The 12,646-nt window shown below is 44.3% G+C and overlaps 1 protein-coding gene across 2 annotated transcripts in view; it reads left to right on the plus strand.

Annotated features, from left to right (window-relative positions):
* The first annotated feature begins 826 nt into the window (after positions 1 to 826).
* LOC138803481 (tRNA dimethylallyltransferase) overlaps positions 827 to 12,646 on the plus strand; it is a 41,634-nt gene continuing 29,814 nt past the window's right edge. For both annotated transcript variants that reach the window (XR_011364950.1, XM_069987567.1), the window contains exon 1: positions 827 to 1,020. Coding sequence is in view for 1 of the 2 variants with exons in the window: in XM_069987567.1 (XP_069843668.1) it covers positions 844 to 1,020 (177 nt within the window). In the remaining variant the exon portion in view is untranslated. The remainder of the gene's footprint in view (positions 1,021 to 12,646) is intronic.

The following is a 12,646-nucleotide window of genomic DNA, read 5'->3' on the forward strand; positions in this document are numbered from 1 at the left end:
TCAGTCTCCTAGGCATGAGCCACTAGTAAGGGCTTTCCCAAAACTGTTTTTGAAATGGACGTGTGTAAACTCTTAAACCTTGGTCCGTATGGTCCTAAGTTTTCCCATCCTCACTGGAATCTAAGGATTGTCAGTGCTTTATCCTTTCTGCATTCCTTTCATTTCCTTTTCTAGTTTTCTGAATTGTTGTTTACTTGCTTGTTTTTCTGTTCTCTCATCATATCTTTTGTATCCTTTGGCCAAGAGGATGGAAAATTTTGTCCTACCTTCTGATTGCATCTGAGGTTGGGAAGTGAAAACATTTAGAGCAGCCGCCCTTGTGTGAGAACTGAGCAGGTCTAGTTGTGGAGAATGTCACGCCTTTTACCTCCCTACCTTCAGCACCAAACAGGCAAGTCATTCTCTCCTCCATTTAATGATTGAGGTGGGGTGAAGGGGAGAGGGAGGAGTCTATTCTGTAACAGAACTGTGCTTGCTAGGCAGAAGAGATACAGCAATAACCTAAACAGAATTTATCCTTTGTCTTTAAAGTCAGACAATAAAATACACCAGGGGCTAATTTACAATAGTGATATAAAAGAATTGGGTGTCCTAAAGAAAGAAAAATTGCACAGATCTACTTGGATGGAGCTGCCATTCCTCTTTTAAGAGAGCAGGTAGTTGAAGTTCAGATACTAACAGCTAGTTTAGGGCAGTCTTCTAGTGACCCTCGATAGTCTAGGCACCTTTGTCTCCAAGCTCCCTCCTCCCTAGGGCTTTCCCTGGAGAGCCCGAATTCCGCGCAGGCGCACTGACTGTTGCCATGGTGACAGAGGCTCCGGCGCAGGCGCAGAGGAAACCAAGATGGCGGCAGCGGCTGCGGCTGCACGAGCGCTTCCTGTGGGCTCTGGGCTCCAGGGTCTGCAACGCACGCTGCCGCTTGTAGTGATTCTCGGGGCCACCGGCACTGGCAAGTCCACTCTGGCCCTGCAGCTAGGCCAGAGGCTCGGTGGCGAGATCGTCAGCGCTGATTCCATGCAGGTATGGCCCCTGTGGCTGGCCCCGGGCTTGGGAACCTGGGAAGGCGCGTGCAGGCCTTGGGAGAGTGGACACCGGCTCGCGTGGTCGTGGGGGGTGACCTCCGAGCTTCTGCCAGCGGAGGAGGTCGGTGAAGAGAGCCCAGACTCACTAGGCCCACAATGTGCTGAACCTTTCTCCTTTGATCATCTGATTCACTTCCCACGATGTTGCTCTAACTCTCGATACTATTGTGATCTCCACTTAGCGGGTTGACATTGGGGCCTGGACAAATGAAACGGCTCTCCCCTTGTCACATAGCGCGTAAGTGGAGGAAATGGTGTTTCACCTTATGAAGTTGACTCTACTAGTAAATATCTTTTCAAGTGGCAGTTATTCCAGAGCTTTTTGCTGTAATTCTCACCTTAATACGCTGAGATCAGAATAAGTAAAATGCACCTTTCAGTGTGTACTGGGGCAGTGGAACTGGGCGGTCAGTCAGAAGACTTGTATTCTAGTCAGATTCTGCCATTGGCCACGTGGCTTGGGATTCACAGTGTCCTTTATTTGGGTGTTATTTGTGAAGTGGCTGGAGTGATTAATAAAGAGATCGTGAGTGCTACAGTGCAGAGCAGGATGACCTTCCCGAAAAAGGCCAGAGGTATGATAAATACAGAATTAAGATTTTTAATCCTGTGGCTGAGCTAAGGGAGAAGGTTGTTTCCTTCTCTAAGCAGGGAAGCAAGGAATATAGTTTTTCATGTGGGTGCATTTGTGCTTGATTGAGAATGGGTGAATGAATCTAGCAGAAGAATTATAACAACTATTTGCTGGAGAGAATTTGCTGTATGAATGTACGTCGTGTAAATAAGATGTTGGACATGAAATGTCTATCGGTAAACCGAGCATCAGAAAGGTCCATTCTTCTCATTCCACCCCTGAGTCTCCTGTCCTGGTTTCTACCCCAATTGGTTCACTTGGGGTGACAAGAACATCAGCACACATGAAATGATAAGGTAATTCCACAAACATTTGTTAATAATGTATTTGCTGCTAACTTTAGGAGACAGAATTTAGCTCAAATCCCAGCCTTTTACAACTTCAGCCTAACATCTCTGTGACTTTACTTTATTCTTCTGAAAAATAGGAGGGACAAGAGCAATAACACAACATTATTGTAGTTAAATGAGATAACACTATGTGAAACAGTAAGTACAATTTATAGCACACAGAACTAAAAATATGAATATTTTCTGCAAGAACCTATTGCAGAGATAAGACCATAATCCCTGTATTTAAGGAGTTTAGTCTGGTTAGACGTGAAACATGGCAGAGTAAGTATTTATGGTGCTTTGCAAGGTGGACAGGATTGGGAGAGGAGAAAAACTGTAAATAGTTTTTATGGTAAGCTGTTAAATATACAGTTTCTTTTCTTTCTTGCTTTCTTTCCTTCCCTTCCTTCCTTTCCTGCCTGCCTGCCTGCCTGCCTGCCTTCCTTCCTTTCCTTCCTTCCTTCCTTTCTTCCTTCCTTCCTTCCTTCCTTCCTTTCCTTTCCTTTCCTTTCCTTTCCTTCCCCTTTCTTTCTTCCTTTCTTTCTTTCTTGGTCCTGGGGCTTGAATTCAGGTTGGAGGCACTGTTCCTGAGCGTTCTCAAGGGTAGTGCTTTACCATTTTGAGCCACAGCTCAACTTCTGGCTTTTGGTGGTTAATTGGAGATAAGATTCTCACAGATTTTCCTTCCTGGGCTGGCTTTGAACTACAATCCTCAGACCTTAGCCTCCTGAGTAGCTAGGATTACAGGTGTGAGCCACTAGCACTTGGCTTAAATATACTTTCTGAGAAGGAAGAAATCAGTGAAGGTTGGCATGGTTATGGAAAACTCTCTAAAACAGGGCTTGAAAAATAGATCAAGGGCTGGGAAGGTGGCTTAGTGGTAGAGTACTTGCCTAGCATGCATGAAGCCCTGAGTTCAGTTCCTTAGTACCACATAAACAGAAAAAGCCAGAAGTGGTGCCATGGTTCAAGTGGTAGAGTGCTAGCCTTGAGCAAAAAAGAAGCTCGGGGACAGCGCCCAGGCTCTGAGTTCAAGCCAGGACTGGCAAAAAAAAAAAAAAAAAAGGAAAATAGATCAAGTTTGGATAATAAGAAAGAAGACAAAGCATACTAAAGGAAGGAACATGAATGAAGATTTTAGAAAGTAAATAGTCATAGTGAATATGTGAGATGGTAAAGGAGACTTTCCATAGGGAGGTATGGACCAGGAGATGAGTAGTATGAGAAAGGTAACATGGCAAAACATCCGTCTATAAGCAGTGTGTGATGAATTGGACTGGTAGGATGGGGCATATAAAATTTTTGTGTGGTGGGCTGGGAAGGTGGCTCAGCGGTAGGGTGCTTGCCTGCATGCATGAGGGCCTGGGTTCGATTCCTCAGCACCACATAAGCAGAAAAAGCCAGAAGTGGCGCTGTGGCTCCAGTGGTAGAGCGCTAGCCTTAAGCTGAAGAGCTGAGGGACAGCACCCAGACTCAGAGTTCAGGCCCCATAACCAGCAAAAAAAGAAAAAATAAGCCGGGCGCTGGTGGCTCACGCCTGTAATCCTAGCTACTCAGGAGGCTGAGATCTGAGGATCGCGGTTCAAAGCCAGGCCGGGCAGGAGAGACCGTGAGACTCCTATCTCCAATAAACCACCAGAAAACCGGAAGTGGTGCTGTAGCTCAAGTGGTAGAGCGCTTGCCTTGAGCTGAAGAGCTGAGGGACAGCGCCCAGGCCCAGAGTTCAAGCCCCACGACCGACAAAAAAAAAAAAAAAAAAAAAAAAGAAAAGAAATAAAAAACTTTTGTGTGGTATAATTATAAATCTGACACATCAGAATCTCATATCAGTGGATGGTGCCTGTAATCCTAACTACTCAGGAGGCTGTGATCTGAGGATTAGAAGACGCCAGGCAGGGTGGGAAAGTCTGTGAGACACTTGATTTCAAATTAGCTAGCAAAAAACAGAAGTGGTGCAATGTCTCAAGTGGTATTGCACTAGCCTTGAGCAAAAGAAGCTCAGGGACAGAATTTAGGCCCTGAGGGCTGGGAAGGTGGCTCAGCGATAGAGCACTTGCCTAGCATGCTTGAGGCCGTGGGTTCAATTCCTCAGCACCACATAAGCAAAAAGAAAAAAGCCGGAAGTGGCTCTGTGGCTCAAGTGGTAGAGTGCTAGTCTTGAGTTGAAGAGCTGAGGGACAGTGCCCAGGCTCCGAGTTCAGGCCCCACGACCGGACCCAAAAAAAAAAAAAGAAAAGAATTTAGGCCCTGAATTTAGACCTATGAAAAAACAAATAAAAACAAAAAATGTATGTTTGCTTTTTTTTTTTGCGCATGCGGGGGGGGGTGTTGGTGGGGGGAGATGGTACTTAGGTTTTAATTTGGTGTCTCACACTTGTTAGGCAGGTATTCTAACACTTGAGTCATGTCCTGTCCTCAGCCCCTACATAGGTTTGTTTTTGTTTTTTAATCTTTATAATAACTTTAAAAGTGGGCTGGGAAGGTGGCTCAGTGGTAGAGTGCTTGCCTTGCATGCCTGAGGCCCTGGGTTCGATTCCTCAGCACCACATAAGCAAAAAGAAAAAAGCCGGAAGTGGTGCTGTGGCTCAAGTGGTAGAGTGCTAGCCTTGAGCTGAAGAGCTGAGGGATAGCACCCAGGCCCAAAGTTCAGGCCCCACAACCGACCAAAAAAAAAAAACCCAAAAACTTTATTTTATTTTTTTTGGGTCTGGTCATGGGGCCTGAACTCTGGGCCTGGGAGCTGTCCCTCAGCTCTTCAGCTCAAGGCTAGCACTCTACCACTTGAGCCACAGCGCCACTTCCGGCTTTTTTCTTATGTGGTGCTGAGGAATCGAACCCAGAGCATGCAAGGCAAGTGCTCTACCACTGAGCCACCTTCCCAACCCCAAACCCAAAAACTTTAAAAGTAAGTATCATTCTGCTCAAGTGGTAGAACACCAGCTAAAATACAAGGTCCTGTGTTTAAGCCCCAGTATCAGCACAAGACAAAACAAAAAAAACACACAACCAGGGGCCTGGGAAGGTGTCTCAATGGAAGAGTGGTTGCCTTGCATGCATGAGGCCCTGGGTTCCATTCTTCAGTACCACATAAGCAGAAAAAGCTGGAAGTGGGGCTGAGGCTCAAGTGGTAGAGCACTAGTAGACAGCTGAAGAGCCGAGGGACAGTGCCCAGGCTCAGAGTTCAGGCCCCACGACCAACAAAAACAAACAAACAAAAAACCCCACAACCAAAGGGGCTGGGAAAGTGGTTCAGTGGTAGAGTGCTTACCTCGCATGCATGAGGCAAGGGTTCCATTCTTCAGCACCACATAAGCAGAAAAACCAGAAGTGGCGCTGTGGCTCAAGTGGTAGAGTACTAGTCTTGAGCTGAAGAGTGCCCAGGCCCAGTGTTCAGGCCCCACAACCAAAAAAACAAAACAAACAAAAAACAACCAACCCCCCCCACAAAACCTCACTTTGAATTCCCTGCCTCATCTAAGGAAATATGCCTATGTAAGTGATAAAGCATTGGGCATGGAAAGTAGAGACTTTTGTTCAACTCCAGATCTGCTGCTTACTCTGGGATCTTGGGCCTGTTAACTATGAAATAATGGTCTACTTTTTTGAACTCAGGGTGTTGTACTTGCTCTGTTTGTTTGCTCACTAAGTTGGCACTCTTTGTCATTTAAAGCTATTATGCCTCAAGTCCTGCTTTTTGCTAGTAATTGTGGAGATGCAGTCTCAGACTTTTCTAGCTGGTTAGTTACAACCCATCATTCTTCAGATCTCAGCTTCCTGAATATGAGCCACCATTGCCTGGCTACACAGAATGGTTCTTGCATGCATTCATCTTTCATAGGAGTATGCTACACTTTGATCAGGATATAAAAGGTATTTTATATGGGGTGAATTGTTACTGTGAATTCACTACAATATCTGTCAGGTGGAGCTGACTGGTGAGGCAGGATAAATGTTCAGAAGGATAAAATGACTACAGTTGCAAGAGATAATTGTGTGTGTGTGTGTGTGTGTGTGTGTGTGTGTGTGTGTGTGTGTGTGTTTCCTGTACTAGGGTTTGAACTCCCAAGTTTTGAACTTGCTAAGCAGGTGCTCTACCCTTTATTTAAGCCACACCTCTAGCAGTAAGAAATAGGATTTGAATGCCAAGTCAGTACCAAAGACAGAGAATGTTTACTGGAATGAAGGGGAAACTTGGCCTTCTGGAAAACTTAGCACAATAAATTTCTTGTTAACAGCCACCCATGGCTAAAGAGTAACTGAATGGAAAATAGGATAACCAAAAAGTTTTTTTTAAGCTTCTTCTTCTTTTTTTTTTTTTTGGTCGGTCGTGGGGTTTGAACTCTGGGCTTGGGCGCTGTCCCTCAGCTCTTCAGCTCAAGGCGAGCACTCTACCACTAGAGCTACAGTGCCACTTCCGGTTTTCTGGTGGTTTATTGGAGATAGGAGTCTCACGGTCTTTCTTGCCCGGGCTGGCTTTGAACCTCGATCCTCAGATCTCAGCCTCCTGAGTAGCTAGGATTACAGGCGTGAGCCACCAGCGCCCGGCTAAGCTTCTTTTTTGAGTTATTTTTATTTGTTTCTCAGACAGGTTGGAGCTTGGGATCCTTAGTCTTGTATTCCCAACACTGGTTTTGAACCTATGGACTTGAGATCCTTTGTCTCCCAACTAGCTGGAACTGTAGTTCCCTCCCCCTACTCCTACCACCAGGGAGTCAATCTTTTTATTTTAATGATCCTTTTAGGTATAGAAGTGTATCAGTAACTTAAAAAAAATTGTAAAACACCATCTTAAATACTAAATTGTCTTGTATCTTATTGGCTTTTGGTTGCCCCTTGTTCTACCTTAACCATAGGGTCTTTTGCTATTTTGTGGGGGTGGGGGTGGGGGGGCTGGGTGCTGTGCCTCAGCTTAAGGCTAGCGCTCTACCACTTTGAGCCACAGGGCCACTTCCAGCTTTTCCTGCTTATGTGGTGCTGAGGAATCGAACCCTGGGCCTTATGCACGCAAGGGAAGCACTCTACCATTGAGCCACCTTCCCAACCCCAACCATAAGGTCTATCCAAGGCATTTCCTTTTCAAAGAAGTACTTGTTTTGGTAAATATGGATTAAGTAAGTACTTTAAGTATGGAGATTGTTATGTGACATAAAAATATAATGGGGTTGTTAAGGGTAGCAAGTCTAGAGTGGTGATTTTATCTTTGGAGCCTGGTATAGAGTGACTTGTTTCTAAATCCACCTAGCATCTGAAGGCTATGCATGCCTGGCCTCTGGTTTCCCATTATTCTTTTTTTGTTGTTGTTTTTAGTCATGGAACCTGAACTCTGAGCCTGTGCGCTGTTCCTCAGCTCTTCAGCTCAAGGCTAGTGTTCTACCACTTAAGCCACAGCACCACTTCCAGCTTTTTCTGCTTATGTGGTGCTGAGGAATCAAACCCAGAGCCTCCTGCATGCAAAGCAAGTACTCTACCACTGAGCCACCTTCCCAGCCCCAGAACTACTTTTTGAGGGCTCATTTGCTTAGGCATTCTTGTTGGGCTCTACCATAGATTTCTATATGGCAGATCTGACAAAAATGAAAATTCTATGTTTAATTTTTTTTCACAAACCTTGTTTGTTTCACAAATTATAGGAACATAAATAGTTTCATTCAGTAGTTGAGAACCTGAATTCAAGGAGGGACCAGTAATATAATCTCTGTTTTCCAAGATGGAAAAACTGAGATACAGAAAGATTAAAGAGCTGACTAGAGATCCTACTGCAAGATGCCTGCACACCTGGAAATTGGATCTGGGTCTTCTAACTCATTTGTAGAGTCTGATAATATTGCAGGAAGATGATACTGAACATCTTCTTTTCAGCCTGAGTCATCTTCTTGGCATGTAAATTCAAGGTACAATGAATCGCCTTCAGTGACTGGATGAAACATTGTACTGAGAAATTTGAAAGCACTTGCCAAACATGTACAAAGACTGCCTGGAAGCACAGACTAGCAATATATACTAAGAAAAAATAAAGTGTTCTGTTTGGGTTTGTAGAGAGGAAGTATCTCTGATGCCTCAATTCTTCTAGTCATGTGGAGAAGCACTAGTCAGACCTAAGAGTACAGTTCCCTTTGTGCTTTCTCAAACCTACAAGAGGATAAGAAAATGATTTTTGGCAGTCTGACTGGTAAGCACAGTATGTGTCATCTAATAGATGTGGAGCTCTGTGTTCTTTTTGTCTGCTGTGGGATGTAATTTAAGATCAGGGTTTTTTTGTTTTGTTTTTTGTTTTTGTCAGTCATGGGGCTTGAACTCTGGGCTGGGTGCTGTCCCTTAGCTCTTCAGCTCAAAGTGAGCACTCTACCACTTGAACCACAGTGCCATTCTCATTTTCTGGTGGTTAATTTCTCATGGACTTTCCTGCCTTGTGCTGGCTTTGAACTGTGACCTCAAACCTCAGCCTCCTGAGTAGCTATGATTACAGGTGAGAACCACTGACACCCAGCATGATCAGGGTTTTCTACTAAAGGATTGTCTGCTGGTGCTCAAGGAAGATTTGTGGGGGAGAGATATAAGATAGGCCATGGCCGGGCGCTGGTGGCTCACGCCTGTAATCCTAGCTACTCAGGAGGCTGAGATCTGAGGATCGCGGTTCAAAGCCAGCCCGGGCAGGAGAGACCGTGAGACTCCTATCTCCAATAAAACCACCAGAAAACCGGAAGTGGCGCTGTAGCTCAAGTGGTAGAGCGCTCACCTTGAGCTGAAGAGCTGAGGGATAGCACCCAGGCCCAGAGTTCAAGCCCCACGACCGACAAAAAAAAAAAAAAAAAGAGATAGGCCATGAAATAACAGACACAAATATGGGTTAACCAGGAGGTGGGGCCTACCAGAGGCTTTTTGCTATAACTGTTAGAGGTGGTCTTTTTTTTTGGGGGGGAGGGGTCTGGTCGTGGGCCTGAACTCTGGGCCTGGGCACTGTCCCTCAGCTCTTCAGCTCAAGGATAGTGCTCTACCACTTGAGCCACAGCGCCACTTCCGGCTTTTTTTTCTGCTTATGTGGTGTTGAGGAATTGAACCCAGGGCCCCATGCATGCAAGGCAAGTGCTCTACCACTGAGCCACCTTCCCAGCCCTAGAGGTGGTCTTTTTTATTTTTATTTTATTTTTATTTTGTTGGTCGTGGGGCTTGAACTCTGGGCCTGGGTGCTGTCCCTTAGCTCTTCAGCTCAAAGTGAGCACTCTAGTACTTGAGCCACAGCACCACTTCCTGTTTTCTGGTGGTTAATTGGAGATAAGAGTCTCATGGACTTTCGTGCCCAGGCTGGCTTTGAACTGGGATCCTCAGATCTCAGCCTCCTGAGTAGCTAGGATTATAGGCATGAGCCACTGGCACCGAGCAGTCTATTTTTATTTTGTGTTTTTATTTTTATTTTTATTTTTTGTCAGTTGTGGGGCTTGAACTCAGACTCCCAGTGCTGTCCTAGAGCTTTTTCGCTAAGGATAGTGCTCTACCACTTAGAGCCACAGCGACACTTTTGGTTTTCTGATGGTTAATTAGAGATAAGAATCTTCTTATGGACTCTCCTGCCAAGACTAGCTTTGAACCATGTTCCCTGAGTCACTAGGATTTCAGGTGTTAACAACTGGCAAGATAGTCTTTTAAAATGACCATGACAAGGGGCTAAAAAGGAAATCTTAAAATTTTTGATTCATCTACTATAAATATATAAGATCAGTTTTTAGGTCCCTGGGTTCACTTCTCTTTTAAGTAAATTTAGTTTTTCTTTGGCTGTAGTATTAAGCTGTCTAGGTTGTACATATCTGGTTACTTTTTTTGCCACTACAGGGAGAACTTTGAAGTAAAACCTTCCATGTTAGGAGGGAGGAGAAGTGACTACTGGCCAAACAGGAAGCCACAGGAAAGCACAATGGGGCTTGAAGATTCAGATTGGTGCTGAGAGGGGTTGCCCTGATGCTTCAGTGTCTGGGGCAGGGTGCTTCAACTACAAACACATGGTGTACAAGTGTATGTACAAATACATACACTTTAGGTGTATGTGCTCAATTTGATTTAACTGAATTGGACTCTTGGGTAGTTTGATTTTTTTTTTTTTTTTTTGTACATTTGAATTAGACCAGGGTCCTGTTTGCCTCTTTGCTTACAATTGGCATCCTGTTTCTGAGCTGAAACCTCACTGCTTCATTCTCATTGTGGAAGCTACAGTTAAAGCCCTCACTGCTGTACTATGAATGACAAAAATAAACAATACTGGGAAAAAAAATAAGATTAATACGTATCTACCAGACACTGTCCTCACATTTATATTTTCACATACATTGTCATATTATTATCTTGGCCACAGTCTTTTGGGGTAAGCACTGTTATTTCATCCTTCCCAAATTACTTTCTTGAACCCTTACCTCCATGCTGTTCTGTATTTTCCCTCTGTCTCTTTTCTTTTTTCTTTCTTTTTTCTTTTTTTTTTTTTTTGCAGGGCTGAGGACTGAACTCAGGGCTTTGCACTGGCCAGGCAAGTGCTTAGCCACTGCTTATCCTACATCCCTTCTTTCCTCTCTGTCATACTGTGTACATTTTATCAGGCACACAAGCAGGAAGGATATTCTAGAGAAAAAGAACAGCATGAGCGAAGTGAAGGAAGAGCTAAAAGTCCGGTTCTTTGTGTGTCTTCAAAGAATGGTCAGCAGCTATTTGGCACAAAGGATTCTTGAGTGACAGTTATAGGAGGTAACACTAAAAATAAAAGACCCTGGGAACAAATTGTTGAGGCCCTCAGAAGCCATGCCTTGAGATTGGGGTTTTAACAGGAAAGTGATATTAAATCTATTCGATGAAGTAACTCGGTGTTTGGGTGTAGAGTAGGTTAGAGAGTGAAATCAATGGAAGATACTGTGACACTAGCCTGGATGAGGGGGCTGTAGTACGCTGTGGCTGGGGGGAAAGGATAACCTATTTTGACACTTTTGAGATAACTTAGTGATTTGGAAGCTTTAAGAGAAGAAAACCAAATGAAAAGGCCTTTTGTGTTTGAAAAAAGAGAGACATACTTACTGAAAAAGATCCAAATAACACTAAAAAGTACAAAGAAAATAATGTCTAAAAGTGTCCAGGGTGGCCACTTTTAATATCTTTTTTTTTTTTTTTTTTTTTTTTTTTTTGGGTCCGGTCGTGGGGCCTGAACTCTGGGCCTGTGCGCTGTCCCTCAGCTCTTCAGCTCAAGGCTAGCACTCTACCACTTGAGCCACAGAGCCACTTCCGGCCTTTTTTCTTTTTGCTTATGTGGTGCTGAGGAATCGAACCCAGGGCCTCATGCATGCAAGGCAAGGGCTCTACCACTGAGCCACCTTCCCAGCCCCACTTTTAATATCTATTGCACATACTTCCAGAAATAATCTGTGTACTATGTACATGTGCATATGTTTTATGTAAGTTGATACATAGTTGAGGCTCTGCTGTATTCTGCTTTTCATCTTTATTTTACCAAGCTATCATGTACGTCTTTAGCTGTTAATATATATAACTCCATATTAGTGGTATCAATCTGGAATGGTTTTGCTTGCCAAGGGAATATTTGGCAATCTCTGAAAACATTTTATTTGTAGTAACCAAGGAGCTGGTTTCCTGGCACTTGGTGAATATAGGAAAAAACATAGTGAAACATCTTACTAAGTATAAGACAGCCCGCCACAATAAAGAATTGTCTGGACCCCAAATAATAATGGTACTGAAATTAGGAGACAAACAGGTTTTACAAAAGTCTTAAAGATAGCACTGAACGGGCTGGGAAGGTGGCTCAGTGGTAGAGTGCTTGCCTTGCATGCATGAGGTCTTGGGTTCGATTCCTCAGCACCACATAAGCAGAAAAAAAAAGCTAGAAGTGGCGCTGTGGCTCAAGTGGTAGAGTGCTAGCCTTGAGCTGAAGAGCTGGGGGACCAGCACCCAGGCCCAGAGTTCAGGCCCCATGACTGGACCAAAAAAAAAAAAAAAAAGATAGCACTGAATTCCTGTATATATTTTGAGTTTGTACTAATACTAACATCTTGTGTCATCCTATTACATTCATCACAATGAGGAAACTGATTGTAGGTGTCTACCTAGAGTAGACCTGGATTTTTTACCAGCCTTTTCACCAGTGTCCCTTTCTGTTTGAAAATCCAGTTTAGTATCCCATGTTACATTTAGTCATCCTGTGTTTTTGGCTTTTTTTTTTCTTCTTCCAGTCCTGGGGCTTGAACAGGGCCTTGAGCGCCTAGGCACTGTCCTTGGGCTTCTTTTGCCTAAGGCTAACACTCAACCACTTGAGCCACAGCGCCACTTCTGGCCTTTTCTGTTCATGTTGTACCATTAAACATTCCCGGCCTAAGTTGTGATTTTTTCTTTTGGCCAGGCACTGGTGGCTCATGCCTAGAATCCTAGCTACTCAAGAGGCTGAGTTCTAAGGATCAGGGTTCAAAGCCAGTACCCTACTACCACTTTGAGCCATAGTGGCACTTCTTGTTTTCTGGTGGTTAACTGGAGGTAAGAATCTCAAGGGGATTTTTCTTACCAGGCTGGCGTTGAACCACGATCCTCAGATCTTAGCCTCCTGAGTAACTAGG

This window comes from Dipodomys merriami, unplaced genomic scaffold, assembly GCF_024711535.1.
Source record: "Dipodomys merriami isolate MVZ:Mamm:240054 unplaced genomic scaffold, mDipMer1.0.p SCAF_34, whole genome shotgun sequence".
In the NCBI taxonomy this organism is placed as follows: domain Eukaryota; kingdom Metazoa; phylum Chordata; class Mammalia; order Rodentia; family Heteromyidae; genus Dipodomys; species Dipodomys merriami.